Source organism: Oncorhynchus kisutch, linkage group LG4 (assembly GCF_002021735.2).
Source record: "Oncorhynchus kisutch isolate 150728-3 linkage group LG4, Okis_V2, whole genome shotgun sequence".
Taxonomy (NCBI): Eukaryota; Metazoa; Chordata; class Actinopteri; order Salmoniformes; family Salmonidae; genus Oncorhynchus; species Oncorhynchus kisutch.
The window spans coordinates 32,785,175-32,806,677 of record NC_034177.2 but is presented as its reverse complement, the minus strand read 5'-3'; the positions used below and the strand labels follow the sequence as shown (position 1 = coordinate 32,806,677).

Below are 21,503 nucleotides of genomic sequence, written 5' to 3'. Positions count from 1 at the left end.
TTCTTTGTCCTCCAAACACAACGAGTTGAGTTTTTACCAAAAAGTTATATTTTGGTTTCATCTGACCATATGACATTCTCCCAATCTTCTTCTGGGTCATCCAAATGCTCTCTAGCAAACTTCAGACGGGCCTGGACATGTACTGGCTTAAGCAGGGGGACACGTCTGGCACTGCAGGATTTGAGTCCCTGGCGGCGTAGTGTGTTACTGATGGTAGACTTGTTACTTTGGTCCCAGCTCTCTGCATGTCATTCACTAGGTCCCCCCGTGTGGTTCTGGGATTTTTGCTCACCGTTCTTGTGATCATTTTGACCCCACGGGGTGAGATCTTGCGTGGAGCCCCAGATCGAGGGAGATTATCAGTGGTCTTGTTTGTCTTCCATTTCCTAATAATTTCTCCCACAGTTGATTTCTTCAAACCAAGCTGCTTACCTATTGCAGATTCAGTCTTCCCAGCCTTTTGCAGGTCTTCAATTTTGTTTCTGGTGTCCTTTGACAGCTCTTTGGTCTTGGCCATAGTGGAGTTTGGAGTGTGACTGTTTGAGGTTGTGGACAGGTGTCTTTTATACTGATAACAAGTTCAAACAGGTACCATTAATACAGGTAACGAGTGGAGGACAGAGGAGCCTCTTAAAGAAGAAGTTACAGGTCTGTGAGAGCCAGAAATCTTGCTTGTTTGTAGGTGACCAAATACTTATTTTCCACCATAATTTACAAATAAATTCATTAAAAATCCTACAATGTGATTTTCTGGATTTTTTTTCTTCTCATTTTGTCTGTCATAGCTGAAGTGTACCTATGATGAACATTACAGGCCCCTCTCATCTTTTTAAGTGGGAGAACTTGCACAATTGGTGGCTGACTAAATACTTTTTTCCCCCACTGTATTAGAGACACATATTTCCCTCAGATTGCACAGACCCAGAAAGAATATACTTTTGTAAGTGTAATGTTTACGGTTCATTTTTTATTGTTTATTTCACTTTTGTTTATTATCTTTTTCACTTGCTTTAGCATTGTAAACATATGTTTCCCATGCAAATAAAGCCCCTAAAATTGAATTGAATTGAGAGAGAAAGACAGACAGACAGACATAGTAATGGTGAGATACACACACCCTTCCTCTCTGTTGCTGTAAATTATTCAACACTGACATACTGCCTGCACCAAAATAGACCAATAGACTCTCCTCTCTCCAGTTTCTACTTGAGTGAGGAGCAACCATGAAACCTGAGCTATCTGAATCCTAGATATAGTTATGACACACAGAGAGAGATATAGTTACTTTCTGTCCAGGGGACTAGGTTTGCATTTAGAGGTAGGCCTGTTATGCCTGTTGGTGTTATGTCCTGTTCTGTCCAGTAGAAGGCATACATATGAAGACAAAGCCTATAAGGAGTCACACACATACACAACTTAATTTTTGTGGTAGTAACCTATTTTTACTATTAAAAATCCTATTTTTCCTAACCCCTAAACCTAACTCTACCCTTAACCTAACCCTGACCTTAACTCCCAAAATCCTAACACTAAACTTAACCTTAACAGCGAAACCCTAAACCTTAAGCTTAAAATAGCATTTGAACAAATTGAGAAAAAGGTTATTGTTTTTAATTCTTTGTCAGGACATTTGGGTGAATTGTTGTGACATTGGGGTCCTGAGAAGGTAGGAAAACAAGTACACACACACAAACAGACACAGTCTTACCCTCATTGTCTGATAGCGAGAGTGGCAGTCCTCTAGACTTGTCAATGCCGTTGGGGATGGTCTTCCCTCTGTTGGTAAACACACATTTCACTTAGAAACACAGACGACAAAGTGGTATGTGATAGATCATCTACACCAGGGCCGTGCCACAGACCTTTCAGGGGGCAGGTGCTCAAAATGAAAAAATACCCTCTTCTAACTCATGATACAGTATGTAGCTGGCTGGCTCGGGGCTTGTGTGGATATTTCAGTATACTGTGATTAACTACAGTCTAAACTACCTGTGTTGCTGGTGCTCTGAAAAACATGTGCAACTCCCGACTAGAGAAGGGAGTTGGGTTGGAGGGTCGTAGATGCAGCCGCTCCTCTCTGTCTTTCTGCCTCTCTCTGCTACTCATGGGCTATTATCCAACCAATCATATTGATGATGATGTAAATCAAATGTTATGCTGCAGCTGCTGTGTCACTACTGTTAATATTTAAACTAGGTAGCTTACACACACATTCGACCAGTGACCACATCCCAAGCCATATATGTTTGGATACCAGGCGCGCACAATCTCAGTACAGGGCAGACTGGGGAACAGACACACAGTCACAAACAGGCTATTTACTCACATGTGTGGGACCTGGAAAATGGCGCTGTCGACCCCTGTGCCAGCCCCCTCTTCTCCATCCAGACCCCCATACCCCTCCAGCAGATTGGGGGCTGAGGACACCACTGGCCCAGACACATCCCCCAACCTGTGGCCTGGTCCTACAGAGGAGTGGGGGAAAGAGAAAGAGTGAGAGAGAGGAGGGGCATAGAATGACTGTGTGTGTGTGTGTGTGTGTGTGTGTGTGTGTGTGTGTGTGTGTGTGTGTGTGTGTGTGTGTGTGTGTGTGTGTGTGTGTGTGTGTGTGTGTGTGTGTGTGTGTGTGTGTCCATAATATACTATAAAGCATAGTAATACACACTGTTATTACTAGATGCATATGCGAATTGTGCAGCTACACCTGGGGGTCAAAGTGTATTTTTGGTTCCCCGTTAGCGGTTCTAACGTATATTAGAATCCATTATTATAGTGCCTATAGAAACTCTACACTCCCTTTCACCTTTTGTTGCCTTATAGCCTGTAATTAATATCGCTTTCCCCCCCATTGATCTAAACAACTTTAAAAAAGAATGAAGAAACTGAAATACCTTGTTTGGCAAAGTGTTCACCGCCCTTGTAATAGCGATCCTAAATTAGCTCAGGTGTAACCAATCACCTTCAAAATTACACACCAAGTTAATAGTCCTCCACCTGTGTAAAATTGTAGAGAATTACGTGATTTCAGGATAAATTCAGCAGTTTAGCTAAGGAAGACTTTAACAAGCTTGACAAAATCATTAACAAAGCCAGTGCTACAATTGGCTGCAGCCTGGAATCAGTTCATAAAAAGGCTGCAACTAAAAACACATATGGTCATGTACTTTGACACACACCCACTCCACAGCACTCTAATCCAACACAGGAGCAGCTTTAGTAGCAGGTTCATCCTTCCCAGATGTTCCACAGAGAGGTTTGGACGGTCATTTTTACCCACTGTCACGAGAGAGTGTAATTGATTGAGTGTAACTGAGATCTTCCTATTGGAAAATGTTGCCTGTTTTCTCCCCAAGAGTAGGATAGAAAATAGCACTGGAATCAGACTACTCATTTAGTGATAATAGGGTGTGTCTTTGTGTGTCATAATATGTTTCGTTTTTTATCATGTGTTGGTCATTGCTGCATGTCCTGTCGTTGTAAATCATTCATGATGCATGCTGTGATAAAACAATTTACCAAGTTTGGATTTCTAAATTAATACTCTACTATACTCTACTCTCTCTTCCCTATTCTGGGTAGTGAATTGCAAAGCCAACACTCAACCATGAGCACCAAGGAGCTTTCAAAAGAATTACGTGACAAAGTTGTGGAAAGGCACAGATGTGGGTATGGATATGAAAATATTTCAAAAGGCCTTGAAGATCCCTGGGAGAATGGTCTAGATGATTCATCAGAAGTGGAAGGTGTATGGCACCACCAAGACCCTGCCAAGATCAGGACATCCATCCAAACTGGATGACCGAGCAAGTACATTCTGTATCCGTGTGGCAATCTCATAATGATCCCAAATAAAAAACAGCCAGTTTGAGATGTAAAAGCAAATGACGGATAACTGAAATATACTAATAGAAACAGAGAAGAGTGATGATAAAATAATAGTTATGGTAATTACTTGAATTGATTTGTACATTTACTATGAATTTAAATGAATTCATCCTGCAGACGAAGAACCATATATGTGCATTTTGAAAAACATTTGATTGACTTCATGACTCATTATAAAAAAGTATGGAAAAGAAGGATGAGATAAAACACAAGCAAAGAGAGAAGTGTGATGATATCTCTTGATGTCATATAAACAAACTATTTGACACTGTAGTGTGGTGAAAATGCACATACAGTATGGTTCTTCAATGCAAGGGTACAAATACTAAAGCAGCTATTGAGAGGTTTTTGACTATTTACACGTATTTATCTGAGCTCTAGATGGTTTACATCATCATGAAGTTGTATTATGGTCCTTACTGAGAGCATGGTTCTCTAGAGGAGATAATGGCCTTTAGTTTGATTAGTGAGGTTGTATGTACTTCTTTTGATTCAAAATATCTACACTTCTGTCCTGTTGTCTCACCTTCCCTATACACTGCTGTTCCCCTGAAGGTCAGCTGACTCCTGTCTGTACTCTAATTGGCCAGTGAGTGCAGAGTCAGTTTCCTGTTGCCCTTTGACCCCCGTGCTGCTGTGTCTGTACTTGCTGGTGTGTTTGGTCAGTTTTTAAATCTCATCAGGGGTAGTGCTAGAATGTACATCTCAGGGTGTGTGTATTGTTACATTGAACCAGCTTAGGGGTCAGGGGTCAGGGGTCATACACACACACATGGGTGCTTGACCTCTTCTATTCTCCAGAGGTGAGTTGTTGGGGGGAGTGGTCCAGAGAACCAAACAAACACCAGCAGGGGGGGGGGACTGTATGCCACAACTTGGGGTCAAGCTCTGTCCAGAAGTAACTGAAGGGCCCATAGTTTGAATAATGAGTGTTTGCTATCCTTAGCGTGGTTTCTAGACGTGGAGGACTGACAGGGGATCACACTGGGGCAGAGTAAAAACCACGCAATATATAGACATATATCTTCACTCTAGAGAAGAGACAGGAGCGGCTGAACTGTGTCTGTTACCTTCTCTGTCCTGTATTCTTTCTGTTCATACTCTGGGCTGCTGTGAGTGTCTCTGATGTATGTAAAGGAAATGGTGTTTTGGCCAACTTTCCCCAGCAATGTTTTAGTGATGAACTCTGTTGCACCACTGGATCAAACAAGAAAACCTAACAACATAGAACTGTTCGCCTAATTATAGGAACCTACTAATTGCGTAAAAGAACCAATCAGAAGGCTAGAACAGAGTGATAGAACAGGAGGAGAGATAAACAGAGAGAAGATGAGCTAGCATGCGTTGTGGAACGGAGAGGAAGTGTGTCACAGGAAGGGGTGTAGATTACTCGGTTGGAGGCGGGCTTGTTGCACAGCAGCCTCTGCAGCAGCTATAGCTATCCCAGCATCCTCCAGGTGGGCCTGCGTGACACTGCTCTTGCTCTGGCTGCGGGACGGACCGTGGGAACGAAGCTGGCCGTCTGACGATGACTTAGAGCTGCCGGGACTACTGTGGGACTTCTCTAGAGTCACCATCTGCATGTCTGCGAGGGAGGGAGGGAGGGAGGGAGGGAGGGAGGGAGGGAGGGAGGGAGGGAGGGAGGGAGGGCGGGTAGGTAGATAGATGAAAGAAAGGGAACGTCTTTAAAGTGCCTTTACTGTAAAAGTCACTAAAAGCGCCATGTAGTAGTTAGACATTTGTGCTGTGCCTCAAGTCTATGGGTCAGGTCTCCACAACATGGATGGCACTGAGCCAAAGAAGTGACTGACACTAAAAGTATAATTATGACAGCTGAGTAGCCATTCCTAAAACTGTCACCATGACTACATGTTATATCACTATGACAACAGAGTGGCAATCAGCAAAACAGACAAGAAGAAAAACTGTAAAGTAACACAATAAGGCAGCTGGAAGAGGCTCTTACCTTTTGCTGGGTCAGGGAAGATCCCGTGGCTTCTGCTCTTTATCACAGAATTCTTGGGGGACTCAAGGCACTCCTCCATCTGTCAATAGGTTTACATTCAATTCTATGTGCTTAATATGCATTATAATGTATCATCTTACATGATTAAGGCAAACATATGTAACAGTAGAACTTTAGACCGTCCCCTCGCCCATACCCGGGAGCGAACCAGGGACCCTCTGCACACATCAACAACAGTCACCCTCGAAGCATCGTTACCCATTGCAAGGGGAACTACTACTTCAAGGTCTCAGAGCAAGTGACGTCACCGATTGAAACGCTATTTAGCGCGAACACCGCTAACTAGCTAGCCATTTCACATCCGTTACGCATACACTCTTAGAAGAAAAGGTTCTAAGTAGAACCATAAAGGGTTCTTCGGTTTGTTCCCATAGGGAAACTCTTTTTGGTGCTGGATAGAACCCTTTGCAGAGAGTTATATCTAGAACCCTCTATGTAGGATTGTTCAAAGATCCTCCTGTATATGGTTCTACCAAGAATAATTGTATCTAAAGGTTCTTCTTAGAACCGTTAATAATGTGGTTCTACTGAGAACCCTTTTATCTTTGAAGAGTTCCACCAGCCTTATTAGCCTTTAAAATTGAATGATTCATGACAGTACATATATCACAAGGCCATTCTCTGAGGGCAGGAATCTCCTAGTTTACAGGCCACATCAGGCATTCAAGTCACATTATGCTGACTTGCAAAGTGATCTGTAATTCCTATTGGAAGTCAGAGTTAGGATACCTGCAACCTGCATTCAGAATGACTGCCAGGGTAGGGAAGACAACATTAACTGTGACTACCTCACTCACATACTGGAACAACCATCTCAGTAATGGGTGCAATAAATGCAATTACTAACAGATTGGATTAGGTTACAAAACTGTATGTTATTTATCTTTCTGTAGCATTAAATTAATGAACCAATCAATGTACATGCAAAAACACAGATATTAAAGTAAAACAAACTATTTATTCTAATCTCCCTGCAGTAGAGCATGCTGGGAGATATTATACTGTATATGGTTCTACAGGCAGTTCCATAAATATTTGTACACTGACCAAGTTATTATTATTTTAGCTATCTGCCACAGCATATTGGAGTTGAAAATAAATAATGAATAGAAGCTGAAAGTCCAGAGTTTTAATTTGAGGGTATTTACATCCAAGTCGTGTGAATGGTGTAGGAATTACATCACGCGGTATATTTCCCTCCCCCCATTTTAAGGGACTAAAAGTAATTGGACAATTAGCTGCTCAGCTGCTCCATGACCAGGTGTGCGTTATTCCCTCATTAGTTTATTTACAAGTAAGTAGATAAAAGGTCTAGAGTTGATTTCAAATGCAGCATTTTCATTTGGAATCTGTTGCTGTTAACCCGCAATATGAAGTCCAAAGAGCTGTCACTGCCAGTGAAACGAGTCGTCATTAGGCTGAGAAATCTAAACAAACCCATCAGAGAGATCGCAAAAACATTAGGTGTGGCCAAATCAACTATTTGGTACATTCTTAAAAAGAAAGAACGCACTGGTGAGTTCAGGAACACCAAAAGGCCCGGAAGACCACAGAAAACTACTTTTATTTTATTTAAACTTTATTTAACTAGGCAAGTCAGTTAAGAACAAATTATTATTTACAATGACGGCCTAAGAACAGTGGGTTAACTGTGGTGGATGACAGAATAATTATCTCACTGTTGAAGAAAAAACCCTTCACAACAGTTGGCCAGATCAAGAACCTCCTCCAGGAGGTAGGTGTATCTGTGTCAAAGTCAACAGTCAAGAGAAGACTTCACCAGAGTAAATACTGACGGTTTACCACAAGATGTACACCATTGGTAAGCCTCAAAAACAGGAAGACCAGATTAGAGTTTGCCAGAAAATATCTTTGCCAGAAAAAGCCAGTGCAGTTCTGGAACAACATCCTATGGACAGATGAGACAAAGATCAACTTGTACCAGAATGATGGGAAGAGAAGCGTATGGAGAAGGGAAGGAACTGCTCATGATCAGAGCATACCAACTCATCTGTGAAGCATGGAGGAGGTAGTGTTATGGTGTGGGCATGTATGGCTGCCAATGGAACTTGTTCCCTTGTATTTATTGATGATGTGACTGCTGACAAAAGCAGCAGGATGAATTCTGAAGTGTTTAGGGTTATATTATCTGCTCAGATTCAGCCAAATGCTTCAAAACTCATTGGACGGCGCTTCACAGTGCAGATGGACAATGAGCCGAAGCATACTGCGAAAGCAACCCAATACTTTTGTAAGGCAAAGAAGTGGAATGTTCTGCATTCGTCAATCACCTGACCTGAATCCAATTGAGCATGCATTTCACTTGCTGAAGGCAAAACTAAAGGCAAAACGCCCAATGAACAAGCAGGAACTGGAGACAGCTGCAGTAAAGGCATGGCAGAGCATCACCAGGGAAGAAACCCAGCATCTGGTGAGGTCTATTGCTTCCAGACTTCAGGCAGTCATTGATCGCAAAGGATTTCAACTCACAATTTAATTTATGATTATGTTAGCTTGTCCAATTACTCTTGAGCCCCTAAAATTGGGTTATAATTCTTACATGGTTCAAACAATAATTTTGACAAAACCCTTAAATTAAAGATGAAAGTCTACACTTAAAGCACATCTTGATTGTTTCCTTTCAAATCCATTGTGGTGGCGTACAGAGCCAAAATGATACAAATTGTGTCACTGTCCAAATACATGGACGTGACTGCCTTCTTGTCTTCCACAAAATCATCAAATAACAATTTCTTCCCAAAACAGATCTTAGGATTATATACTAAGAAGAACCCTTTGACTTACAAAGAATCCTTGTCTTCCAAAAAGGGTTCTTCTGATCAAAATGGTTCTTGGTCGAACACTATTCCTCTGCAAATAAACTTTTTGGAACCATTTTTTCTAAGAGTGAATAAAACATACAATCCATTATGAAAAGGATAGATGTTAGACAATGAATACTGTACAGTACCTGCCCCTGCCCCTGCCCCTGTCCCTGTCCATGCATTAGGCCTTGTCCTTGTCCTAATCCTGGCCCCATGTCCTTGCCTGGTCCTTGCCCCGCTATGGGCCCCTGTCCCGGCCCTGCCCCTGCTCCTGGCCCCCCAGGCCCCTGGGCGGTGTGATGTGATCTGCTATGCTCAATGCTCTCACTCTGCTCCTTCAGAGGCAGCCAGCGAGGAGTGTTGTCCAGCTGAGTTGTGTTAGACAGATCTATCAACACCTGGAGAGAGAGAGAGCGAGACAGAGAGAGATAAAGATTGAGAAAGACAAAGCCAGAGAGAGAGAGAGAGAGAGAGAGAGAGAGAGAGAGAGAGGAGGGGTAGAGAGTAGGCATGTGTAAGCAAATACTTATACTGTAGATACATGAAAATAGAGTACATCGTTTTCAGACATGGGGTTCTGTGATGTTGAAACATACCATCATACTGCTTTATAAATAATTAGGCTCTTTGTCCATTTAGCAGAGGATCAATGGGATTCATTCTACAGACTGATAAAACGTCAAATTACCTGTGAATATAGTATTATTGGGAAGAGTAGGCTGAACTTATAAGCCTCTGTTGGCTGGAGAACACTTAAAAACATCAGGAGACATTAGGGTAAAGGGACGACTCAAGTGAATGTATGTGACAGTCCAACCAGAGTGTGTCTGATTCTGGAGACACTCACTTCTCCCAGGAAGTCATTGGAGGAAGATTTGTCATAATCCCACACTGTCACCTCCAGAGTCTTCTTCTTCAGCTGAGAGAGAGTGGGATAGGAGGGAGGAGAGAGGGAGAGAGTGAGAGGGATGGGAGAAAATAAGGAATGGGAGATAATGATAGAGAGAGAGAGACATAGAGACAGAGAGAGATATATACTTAAATTTACAAATGCATTTAAACAAGTTATGCCAAGTACACACCCACGCAGACCAATCTCATTCCACCAGCCTGTCAGGGGACTCTGTGATTGTGTGTTTGTGAGTGGGTGTGTGTGTGTGTATGAATATGTGTGTGTTTGTGTGTGTGTGTGTGTGTGTGTGTGTGTGTGTGTGTGTGTGTGTGTGTGTGTGTGTGTGTGTGTGTGTGTGTGTGTGTGTGTGTGTGTGTGTGTGTGTGCACGCTTGGCAGAGAAGTGGGTGAGTGAGTGAGTGAGTGAGTGAGTGAGTGAGTGAGTGAGTGATATTGCGGCGTTTACAACCTCATTGGGCAGAATAGAGAAAAGAGTCACAGAAGAGCCACTAGACTTGAGATGCTATTGTCCACTGAGAGAGAGCGCTGTAAGGATAGACTTCACTCATCTTAAGTGGTCCAAATTGCAGCCAAGGGCTACTGTTAGATTGAATGAAGAAGTCTCTGTCTCTCTCTTTCTCTTGCTGGTGATTTGTATTCTGTAAGGGCTCAGAATGAGGGGTGGAGAGGGTTGTTAAACCTAGCCATTAGAGTGGTGTTATGGGATTCAGGGGATTGGTAATGGGTACTGAGGCTGCAGAGAGACTGTCAGAACATCCACAAGGATTCAGAGCAACCAATTCAACTTGAAATAAGACTAACTAAATCAATTCATTCAAAATAATGTTCAATGTGGATGTGTATGGATGTGTGTGTGACGGATGGGTTAGTGGGTGCTTTGTGTGTGTGTGTGTGTGTGTGTGTGTGTGTGTGTGTGTGTGTCTGTGTGTGTGTGTGTGTGTGTGTGTGTGTGTGTGTGTGTGTGTGTGTGTGTGTGTGTGTGTGTGTGTGTGTGTGTGTGTGTGTGTGTGTGTGTCTGTGTGTGTGTGTGTGTCTGTGTGTGTGTGTGTGTGTCTGTGTGTGTGTGTTCCTACCTGTTCCAGGTGTATGTTCTTGTAGATGACGGTCTGGTTCCACTCTGGGTTCAGACTCCTCTGAACGTAATTGGTCCTCCTCTTGTTTTCACCACTATGATGTCATAGCAAAGGAACACATTTAGTCTCAGATGTGGTCTTTGTTAATATGCTAATATGTCCACATTATTGTAGATTTTGCCAAATGACATTTGATGATAGATATAAAGATGATATAGCAGGATGTCAATAATTGAATATCTGATTCAATATAATTATATCATCATATATTGTACATGATGACTTGCAAATGTTGGATGAGGGTCAAATGTACACCACCGTTCAAAAGTTTGGGGTCACATTGAAATGTCCTTGTTTTTGAAAGAATAGCACATTTCTTGTTCATTAAAATAACATCAAATGTATCAGAAATACAGTGTAGACACTGTTAATGTTGTAAATGACTATTGTAGCTGGAAAGGCAGATTTTTATATGGAATATCTACAGTGGCGTACAGAGGCCCATTATCAGCAACCATCACTCTTGCGTTCCAATGGCAAATTGTGTTAGCTAATCCAAGTTTATCATTTTAAAAGCCTAATTGATCATTAGAAAACACTTTTGCAATTATGTTAGCACAGTTGAAAACTGTTGTCCTGATTTAAGAAGCAATAAAACTGGCCTTCTTTAGACTAGTTGAGTATCTGGAGCATCAGCATTTGTGGGTTCGATTTCAGGCTCAAAATGGCCAGAAACAAATAACTTTCTTCTGAAACTCGTCAGTCTATTCTTGTTCTGAGAAATGAAGGTTATTCCATGCGAGAAATTGCCAAGAAACTGAAGATCTCGAACAACGGTGTGTACTACTCCCTTCACAGAATGAAAAAAGAGGATTGGGAGGCCCCGGTGCACAACTGAGCAAGAGCACAAGTACATTAGAGTGTCTAGTTTGAGAAACAGACGCTTCACAAGTCCTCAACTGGCAGCTTCATAAAAAGTACCCACAAAACACCAGAAGGCCAGCATCCCGGAGGCGACACTCTTCAACACTGAAGAGTGTCGCCTCCGGGATGCTGGCCTTCTAGGCAGAGTTCCTCTGTCCAGTGTCTGTGTTCTTTTTCCCATCTTAATCTTTTATTTTTATTGGCCAGTCTGAGATATGGATTTTCTTTGCGACTCTGCCTAGAAGGCCAGCATCCCGGAGTCACCTCTTCACTGTTGACCTTGTGACTGGTGTTTTGCGGGTACTATTTAATGAACCTGCCAGTTGAGGACTCGTGAGGCGTCCGTTTCTCAAACTAGACACTCTAATGTATTCCATTAAAAATCTGCCGTTTCCAGCTACAATTGTCATTTACAGCATTAACAATGTCTACACTGTATTTCTGATCAATTTGATACTATTATAATGGACAAAAAAAAAGTGCTTTTCTTTAAAATACAAGGACATTTCTAAGTGACCCCAAACCTTTGAACGGTAGTGTATAGACACACTGGCTAGACAGGATAACAACATGAAACAAGAATAAAGTCAAAGAAATAGTGATGTATGTATGTTTGTCTGGTTGAATCAATATTTGACTGTAAGGCACAGCTCCACTCCTGTAGCAGAGAGCATCAAGGTGAGGTGAAAAACACATCTGACTCATGAAATGATTTCACATTTCAACTTTGATTTCAACCCGGCAATGTTCTTGGCTACATCTGCACAATCAGATAATCACATTGCACATTGAAGCAGGGGGGGAAACAGACTGAAAGCAGAGAGGCAGATAATTAGAGAGCCAGAGAAGGTAAGAAGGATAGAAAAAGAGGGAGGGAAGGAAAGTAGGAGACAGAGGGGCAGAGAAACAGAGACAGAATGCAAAGAAGGAGAGAGGCAGAGAAGGAGAGAAGCACAGAAGGAGAGAAGGAAGAGTGCAGAGAAGAAGAGAAGCAGAGAAGGAAGAGAGCAGCGAAGGATAGCAGCAGAGAAGGAAGAGAGCAGAGGATAGAAGCAGAGAAGAAGGAGAGCAGAGAAGGATAGCAGCAGAGAAGAAGGAGAGCAGAGAAGGATCGCAGCAGAGAAGAAGGAGAGCAGAGAAGGATAGCAGCAGAGAAGGAGAGAAGGAAAAGAACAGAGAAGAAGAGAAACAGAGAAGGAAAATATTAGAAAAGGATAGAAGCAGAGAAGGATAGAAGCAGATAAGAACAGAATCGGAGAAGAAGAGAAGAAGAGAGGGAGAGAAGCAGAGAAGCACTACACTACCTTGCGTTCTGGACTACCATGACTTGTCTGAGAGTCCAGGGGAGGGAGAGGAGGGTAGAGACAACAGACAACAAACAACAAGAACAGCAAAAAGAAAGAAATCGTCAGAGAAACAGAGACATAAAGGGAAGGAGATAAAGAACGACAACATAGAAACATAAAGACATGGTTTATTTACTGTCTACTGTTTAAACACATATCAAGCAGTCCCTATATACTGAGCTAAAGGACAGTGTGTGTGTCTGTGTGTGTGTGCTGGCAGTTTCTATCCAATCAGGATACAGTCTCTGATTCTTTGATCCAATCCGAAATCAGGGTAGAGTCTCTGGCACTGTACTGTAAAATCCTATGAACATGGCTGATAGAGCCATTAGTAGAAAGCAGATAGTGTTATAGGTCAGATAAAGACTATCGATCTCTCTGCCTTTTCACAGGAAGAGAGGGATGGAGACAATGATGGGGCAGGGAAGGAGAGAGGGATACGCTAAGCTGATGCTGATAAACTGATAATCGCAGTCCCGTGGGAGGGTTGAACCTTACTACACTATCACATCAGAGCACTCAGAAAGAGAACACTGCAGCCAATCTAGAGACCACACACACACACACACACAAACACACACACACACACACACACACACACACACACACACACACACACACACACACACACACACACACACACACACACACACACACACACACACACACACACACACACACACACACACACTATCAGCATTCTAGAGAATATCTTAGAGTAAATATAGAATGCTTTGATACAGTGACCAAACAGTGTTTCATATCAAGTTGTAGTATCTGTCCATCAAGTTGTAGTATCTGTCCATGAGTACGTTTACATGCACCGTGTTCGAATCAAGGCTGTATCACCTCCGGTGATAGTCCAATAGGGCGGTGCACAATTGGCCCAGCGTTGTCCGGGTTTGGCCGGGGTAGGCCCTCATTGTAAATAAGAATTTGTTCTTAACTGACTTTCCGAGTTAAATAAAGGTTCATCATTTGATATTAAATTGATTAGGAAAAGGGGTAGTTGTACAACTGAATGCATTCAACTGAAATGTGTCTTCCGCATTTAACCCAACCCCTCTGAATCAGAGAGGTGCTGCCTTAATCAACATCCACAGCGCCCAGGGAAGAGTGGGTTAACTGCCTTGCTCAGTGGCAGTAAAACAGATTTTTACCTTGTCAGCTCAGGGATTCAATCCAGCAACCTTTGCGGTTACTGGCCCAATGCTCTAACCACTAGGCTATGGCAGTAGTCAGATTATACAATAGACATGTAAACACATTACTCTGCTTATCTTAATCGGCGTAAGGTCAAAATCTAAGTAAACATACACCGATTAAAACACCTGGTTTTCGGAGCAATCTTTTGAATTATTAGGACACCTTAATCGGCGTTCCAGTGGTATTTGATCTGCGCGTGTGCTAGCACCAGCCGAGAGCCTCCCTCTTTAGCATGAGTGAAGTGAGTTTGAATCAACTGAATGTATGTGTCATAGAAGTCGTTTCCACAAACAGACTTCATATGTCCCAACTCAGAATCAAATATACTTCCCAAAAATAACTTGGTCACTGTGGTTGAACATTTATTTTGATTGGTGATTTTCTGCGGTTATCAGAGAGCCATCAGCTAGCCTGATGTAAACAGGGTTAATAGGGAAATCGTTCTTCTTGCAAAGCATGCAAACATTTGAATCAAATTATTATCTTAATCTGACTAGCCACAATACCAATACATGTACACTCAATATGCCAACTGAGGCCAGTTAGAAGCCATGGAGATAAGAAATGAAAGTAGCCCACAGTTGGACGTGTCACTATCATGTTTTATGGACTCCTATGCTTCTACTTACAATCAGAGAGCTCACAGTAAATCTAACACAGATTAATAAAGGCACATCAGAGTAACAGTCAATACTCATTAGAGTACAGAGAGAGAGAGAGAGAGAGAGAGAGAGAGAGAGAGAGAGAGAGAGAGAGAGAGAGAGAGAGAGAGAGAGAGAGAGGGAATGCAAGTCAGAGAGAAAGAGAGAGGGATAGAACGAGAGAGAGAGAGAGTGCAAGGCAGAGAGAGAGAGATAGAGAGAATGCAAGGCAGAGAGAGAGATAGAGAGAGAGAATGCAAGGCAGAGAGAGAGAGAGAATGCAAGGCAGAGAGAGAGAGAGAATGCAAGGCAGAGAGAGAGAGAGAGAATGCAAGGCAGAGAGAGAGAGAGAGAGAGAGAATGCAAGGCAGAGTGAGAGAGAGATAGAGAGAGAGAGAGAATGCAAGGCAGAGAGAGAGAGAATGCAAGGCAGAAAGAGAGAGATAGAGAGAGAGAATGCAAGGCAGAGAGAGAGAGAGAGAATGCAAGGCAGAGAGAGAAAGAGAGAGAGAATGCAAGGCAGAGTGAGAGAGAGATAGAGGGAGAGAATGCAAAGCAGAGAGAGAGAATGCAAGGTAGAGAGAGAGAGAGAGAGAGAGAGAGAGAGAGAGAGAGAGAGAGAGAGAGAGAGAGAGAGAGAGAGAGAGAGAGAGAGAGAGGGAATGCAAGTCAGAGAGAAAGAGAGAGGGATAGAACGAGAGAGAGAGAGAGTGCAAGGCAGAGAGAGAGAGAGATAGAGAGAATGCAAGGCAGAGAGAGAGATAGAGATAGAGAGAGAGAATGCAAGGCAGAGAGAGAGAGATAGAGAGAGAGAATGCAAAGCAGAGAGAGAGAGAATGCAAGGTAGAGAGAGAGAGAGAGAGAGAGAGAGAGAGAGAGAGAGAGAGAGAGAGAGAGAGAGAGAGAGAGAGAGAGAGAGAGAGAGAGAGAGAATGCAAGGCAGAGAGAGAGATAGAGAGAATGCAAGGCAGAGAGAAAGAGAGAGAGAGAATGCAAGGCAGAGAGAGAGAGAGAGAGAGAGAGAGAGAGAGAATGCAAGGCAGAGAGAGAGAGAGAGAGAGAGAGAGAGAGAGAGAGAGAGAGAATGCAAGGCAGAGAGAGAGAGAGAGAGAGAGAATGCAAGGCAGAGAGAGAGAAAGAAAGAGAGAGAGCGATAAAAAAGCAGTCTAGAAGGAGTTAAAAGCATTGTGAAGTATCTCACCCTCTCCCTGGTAGGAGGTAAACCTTGACAAAGGGGTCAGAGTATCTGTTGGGGTCTCTCTGAGCCAGGTTCCTGGCCTGGAGCACATGCACTATCAGGTTCCCCAGGTTCCTGTCATAGTTGATCTGGAGCTGCAGGGGGCAGAGTGGACAGAGAGAGACATGCAGTATGTTCAACTAGGTTCTACAGGCATGTAGACCAGTGTTTCTCAACACTAGACAACCTGATTCTGACTTATCATCAAACTCTTGACAGGTGGATCAATCAAGTGGAGGAATTCAGGAATATAAGGCACACTCTACAGACTCCAGACTGGAGGAGTCAGTAGCAAACAGAGTAGGTGTGAGACTGGGGTTTGCCAAGGGGGGACCAAGAACCAGTCAAATTGTATCACAAATTGCATTGCAAATTGGCTTAAACTTACATGCATTGTATTGACTAACTGTTTATTTGTAACTGCCCTAATTTATTTAAATAAACCCATTTGAATATTAACATTGGGAAAATATTCACGTTAGATACACGTTTAGTGGTAACCCCCTACAAGGAATATATATATATTTTTTTTAAAGCTGATTTAGGTCTACTCTATTTCTACACAATTTAAAAGCTCTAAAATTATATTTGGAGAACATTAAAAAAAGAAGCAAAAATGACTTCAGCCATTCTCACCTTGGCTGCTGTAGTTTCATTTCACCTTAGTCGATAAAGGACAAACACATGCCATACAGCAATGACACCTCGATCAGAACGACAGCATCAATGCGTTTTGCTACACCAGAAGTACATTCATTTCCAATGGAATGCTGTGTTTGCCTTGCAGCATTACATTGCAGAGGCTGTTGCAGTGCGTTCTGTGTTCCTCATACATTGGATTTATGAAATGTATGCATCAAACTGTATGCATAGACTTGACAGAAATAGTGGCAAAAGGTGACTGTTGAACTTTTGTTGCACACATATCCACTAAAATGTTGGATTACATAATGAAAAAAGTTTGACTGCAGAATTGATTACAGTATTGATGCTATGAGGCTGTCGGCCTGATAGCTGCTACACACTAGCTAAACACTAGTTGAGTTTCCTGTCAACTCAACCAGCAGTTCCTTAGCCACCTTACTGCTCTGCTTTCCACATATCAATTGAGAGAGATTGCACTGTTCAGTGTTCCCTCACTGTAGCCATGCTCTCCATAATCCTAAAGACAGCCAGCCAATCACAGCCTTTGCGCCCACTCCAAGGTATCCGCATGATCCTAAAGCCAGCCACAATGACTTGCCTGAACAAAAGCATTGTCTTTTCTCTCCAATCTGAGCCATATTGATAGCTCTCTGATCCAATGAGAATAGAGGGGCACTAAGGCTGGCCAATCATATTTGAGGTGTGGCTGGTGCCACCACATGCCCCTCCTCTGGTGCTGCCCCTGAGCAGGCCTACCTGTATTTCTCCTGTTATAGGGTGAGGCTGAAACTTTAGCACCTGCACATCCGCTGCCGACTGAAAAACAAACACAAGCATCGATTATACACTCTGTTTATGCCGCTATCAGTCTCACTGATACATGTTCACACACTCTACATTAACACACACACACACACACACACACTGCCATGAGAAGCCCTGCTTATAGTGTGGCCTCTGGTCTGCCTGAAAAGTTTAGTTACTGTGTCCATCATATTATGGTTTTAATTAGCAGTAGTTTGGCGAGAGCCCCTGTGTAGGATAGTTATGGTCAGATGACATATCAAGGACCTGTCCTTGTCCTGGAGATGCTGAGTAGCGCTTTCTGAATGGACTCTATAAGACCCAGGCGAAAACTTACTAGAAGAGGATTAACAAACCGGAAAAAATCATTCTGTACAGTCAGAGAAGGTTAATTCAGTATATTCAGTATATTACATAATCTACCTACCATAGAAAGAAGTTAATACATAGAAAGTAGTTAATACAATGTGTATTTACACACTCACACTCACACCCATGCATGCATCTCTCTCTTTCTATATCACCTGTGTATTTATACCTGTGTTCTCTGTTTGTCCGTTGCCAGTTTGTCGAGTCAACCAGCGTTTTTGTTCTCAGCTCCTGCTTTTCCCAGTCTCTCTTTTTCTCACCCTCTCTTTTTCTCACCCTCCTGGTTTTGACCCTTGCCTGTCCTGACACTGAGCCCGCCTGCCTGACCACTCTGCCTGCCCCTGAGCCTGTCTGCCGACCTGTACCTTTGCCCCACCTCTGGATTATTGACCTCTACCTACCATGACCCTGAGCCTGCCTGCCGTCCGGTACCGTTGCCCCACCTCTCTGGTTTACTGACCGCTGCCTGCCTTGAACTGTCTATTGCCTGCCTTGAACTGTCTATTGCCTGCCTTGAACTGTCTATTGCCTGCCTTGAACTGTCTATTGCCTGCCTTGAACTGTCTATTGCCTGCCTTGAACTGTCTATTGCCTGCCTTGACCTGTCTATTGCCTGCCTTGAACTGTCTATTGCCTGCCTTGAACTGTCTATTGCCTGCCTTGAACTGTCTATTGCCTGCCTTGACCTGTCTATTGCCTGCCTTGAACTGTCTATTGCCTGCCTTGAACTGTCTATTGCCTGCCTTGAACTGTCTATTGCCTGCCTTGAACTGTCTATTGCCTGCCTTGAACTGTCTATTACCTGCCTTGACCTGTCTATTGCCTGCCTTGACCTGTCTATTGCCTGCCTTGACCTGTCTATTGCCTGCCTTGACCTGTCTATTGCCTGCCTTGACCTGTCTATTGCCTGCCTTGACCTGTCTATTGCCTGCCTTGACCTGTCTATTGCATGCCTTGACCTGTCTATTGCCTGCCTTGAACTGTCTATTGCCTGCCTTGAACTGTCTATTGCCTGCCTTGAACTGTCTATTGCCTGCCTTGAACTGTCTATTGCCTGCCTTGACCTGTCTATTGCCTGCCGCCGTTCGATTATTAAACCATTGTTAATTCGACGTGTCCACCTCTGGGTTTTTAGCTTGATTCCTGATACCCTAGACACATATACCATGCATGTCTCTCTATAATTAGCCTGTCATGTTTCTGTGATCCACAATGCAGCCACAGCAGTTGACCTTGACCTCTACCACACAAACAAACGTACACATGCACAGCATTTGTGAATGATTAATTATGAACTCACAAGCCATATGGATGTAATAACATACTCTACAGGGAGCTACGGGCTCTCAATATCATAATGTACTACTAGTGAAGGCATTACCTTGGCGCTGTGGCGTTGTTTCTTGTTGATGGCTGGGGAGGCAGGCTGACCGGGGCTGGGTACGGCACTAGAGCTAGCCGATGCATTGCCTGAGTGTAACAGAGCTGAGCGGTCAAGGGCAGAGAGGACCCCTACTCCTCCTGGCCCCCCCGCCCCCATTCCTACCCCCATCCCAGGGGCCTGCTGTTGGGAAAACTTCTGCAGCTCTGCAGCCAGCTGCTTAGGGTCCACTCCTGGAGAACACTGCCTGTCACCTACACACACACAGACACACACACAGTAACATTCACAATGAAGCATTGTAAAGTTACATAAACATTATGATACATTATAACAATAGTGCAAAAGTCATGATGAAGCATTATAACAATGTAGCGGTGTACCAGGCTTCAGCTGGTCATGGTTCTCCAGGGCCTGGGGATGCTCAGGGTCAGACAGCATGTTCAGGTCACTGAGAGAGACAGACAGAAAGGTCCAATTTAGGTCTCATCTAAATGAAGTGGGGATAAGAGGAGAGAGGGATGAGAAAGGATAGAGAGCGATGAGGAATAAGATATTTGACTCACAGTCTCACACAGAGCTCAGTCTCTGCAGACGGCTGACCCATAATGCACTGCACCTCCTCGTAAGTCTTCCCCATCAGAGGAACCCCGTTCAACTCCAACACCTGCATTCCTACAGAGAGAGACAGAGAGCGAGAGAGCACTTTGACGCCAGTAAGATAACATAACAACACATAACCCTTCATAATATCACACGTATCTCTGTTTGGTTTATGTATGTTTATGACACATGATTCAAACTGCTATGGCACCACAGATCGATTCTCGATCCTGCAGTCAGGGTCTTGAGACAAGCTCAGACTACAGACACCTTGGTCTCAATGGATCTCAGAACACAAAACACAACCCAAACAAGTTTAGCTCAGGGAGAAATGTCTTACTCCTTCTCAAGAGTAGGCGCTACATCTTTTAAAAACACCACTGCCTTTCATTTCATTGACTAGAACAGTGGTTCCCAACGTTTGTTGTTTACTGTACCGACTACTTCATTTGGCTCAGCCCGGAGTACCCAATAAGTACCCCCATAGTGCATTTGACCAGTAACTGTGTGGTCTCATGGGTCTTCTTAAGTACCCCCTGTGGATAGGCCAAGTACCCCCAGGGGGTCCTAGTACCTCTGGTTGGGAACCACTAGACTAGAGTATATATTTTTCAGGTTCTGGTTCACACAGCAGACAAGACTCAGAGAGCATGACAGAGTATATAGCAGTAAGAGCTGTATGATGGATATTGAAAGGGAGAAAGTGCACAGTAAACTCAAACCCATGCCAGCATCGGTGCTGTGGCTGCACTTACACAAATGAAACCTCGTCTTCAGATAAGACTTTTGATTACGAAGTAACTCGCCAGCTGCTGTGACAACAAAAGATTTTATTAACATATCTCTCTCTTTGTATGTTAGAGAGTCAAGGCCACAGCAACATTTAGAATACTCTCTCTCTCTCTCTCTCTCTCTCTCTCTCTGTCTCTCATTCCCCCACTCCTCATCTCTCCCTTTCTTTCTCTATTTATCTCTCTCTCTCCTCTCTGTCTCTCATCACCCCCTCTCTCATTCTCTCTATCTTTGCATCTGAGGGTACAAGTGTTCAGTTCCATGGTCTCTTTCAACTAAAGTCTAAACCCAGAATTTGCATTAAGGTAATTTAGTCCTCTGAAGAGAGTCAGATAGAAGCACAACATAAGACCACAACAACACAATGGTCCTATGACTGCTTCCATTCCTAGGAGGGTTACTGTGTAATAGGGTGGCTAGTTGCCTAGTGGTTAGAGCATTGGGCCATCAACCGAAAGGTTGCTGCTTCGAATACTCAAGCCGACAAGGTGAAAATCTGTGCACTTGAGCAAGACAATTAACCCACATTTGCTCCAGGGGTGCTGGACTACATGGCAGACCCTGTAAAACAACACATTTCACTGCACCTATCTGGTGTATGTGACAATAAACCATATAAATACAGTACCAGTCAAAAGTTTGGACACACCTACTCATTCCAGGGGTTTTCCTTATTTTGACTATTTTTCTACATTGTAGAATAATAGTGAAGACATCAACATTATGAAAAAACACAAAGGATAATGAAGTAAGCAAATCAAAATATATTTTATATTTGAGATTCAAAGTAGCCACACTTTGCCTTGATGACAGCTTCAAATCAAATCAAAGTTT

The 21,503-nt window shown here is 43.2% G+C and overlaps 1 protein-coding gene across 1 annotated transcript in view; it reads right to left on the bottom strand.

Annotated features, from left to right (window-relative positions):
* Positions 1-21,503, bottom strand: part of pclob (piccolo presynaptic cytomatrix protein b) — a 113,408-nt gene that overhangs the window by 6,711 nt on the left and 85,194 nt on the right. Inside the window, exons 19-31 of the mRNA XM_031821403.1 lie at positions 19,841-19,949; positions 19,658-19,725; positions 19,275-19,528; positions 17,477-17,536; positions 16,040-16,170; positions 12,950-12,976; positions 10,722-10,815; positions 9,584-9,655; positions 8,883-9,134; positions 5,852-5,930; positions 5,276-5,470; positions 2,327-2,465; positions 1,709-1,776 (exon numbers count right to left, since the gene is read on the bottom strand). Coding sequence (XP_031677263.1) covers positions 1,709-1,776; positions 2,327-2,465; positions 5,276-5,470; positions 5,852-5,930; positions 8,883-9,134; positions 9,584-9,655; positions 10,722-10,815; positions 12,950-12,976; positions 16,040-16,170; positions 17,477-17,536; positions 19,275-19,528; positions 19,658-19,725; positions 19,841-19,949 — 1,548 coding nt within the window. The remainder of the gene's footprint in view (positions 1-1,708; positions 1,777-2,326; positions 2,466-5,275; positions 5,471-5,851; positions 5,931-8,882; positions 9,135-9,583; positions 9,656-10,721; positions 10,816-12,949; positions 12,977-16,039; positions 16,171-17,476; positions 17,537-19,274; positions 19,529-19,657; positions 19,726-19,840; positions 19,950-21,503) is intronic.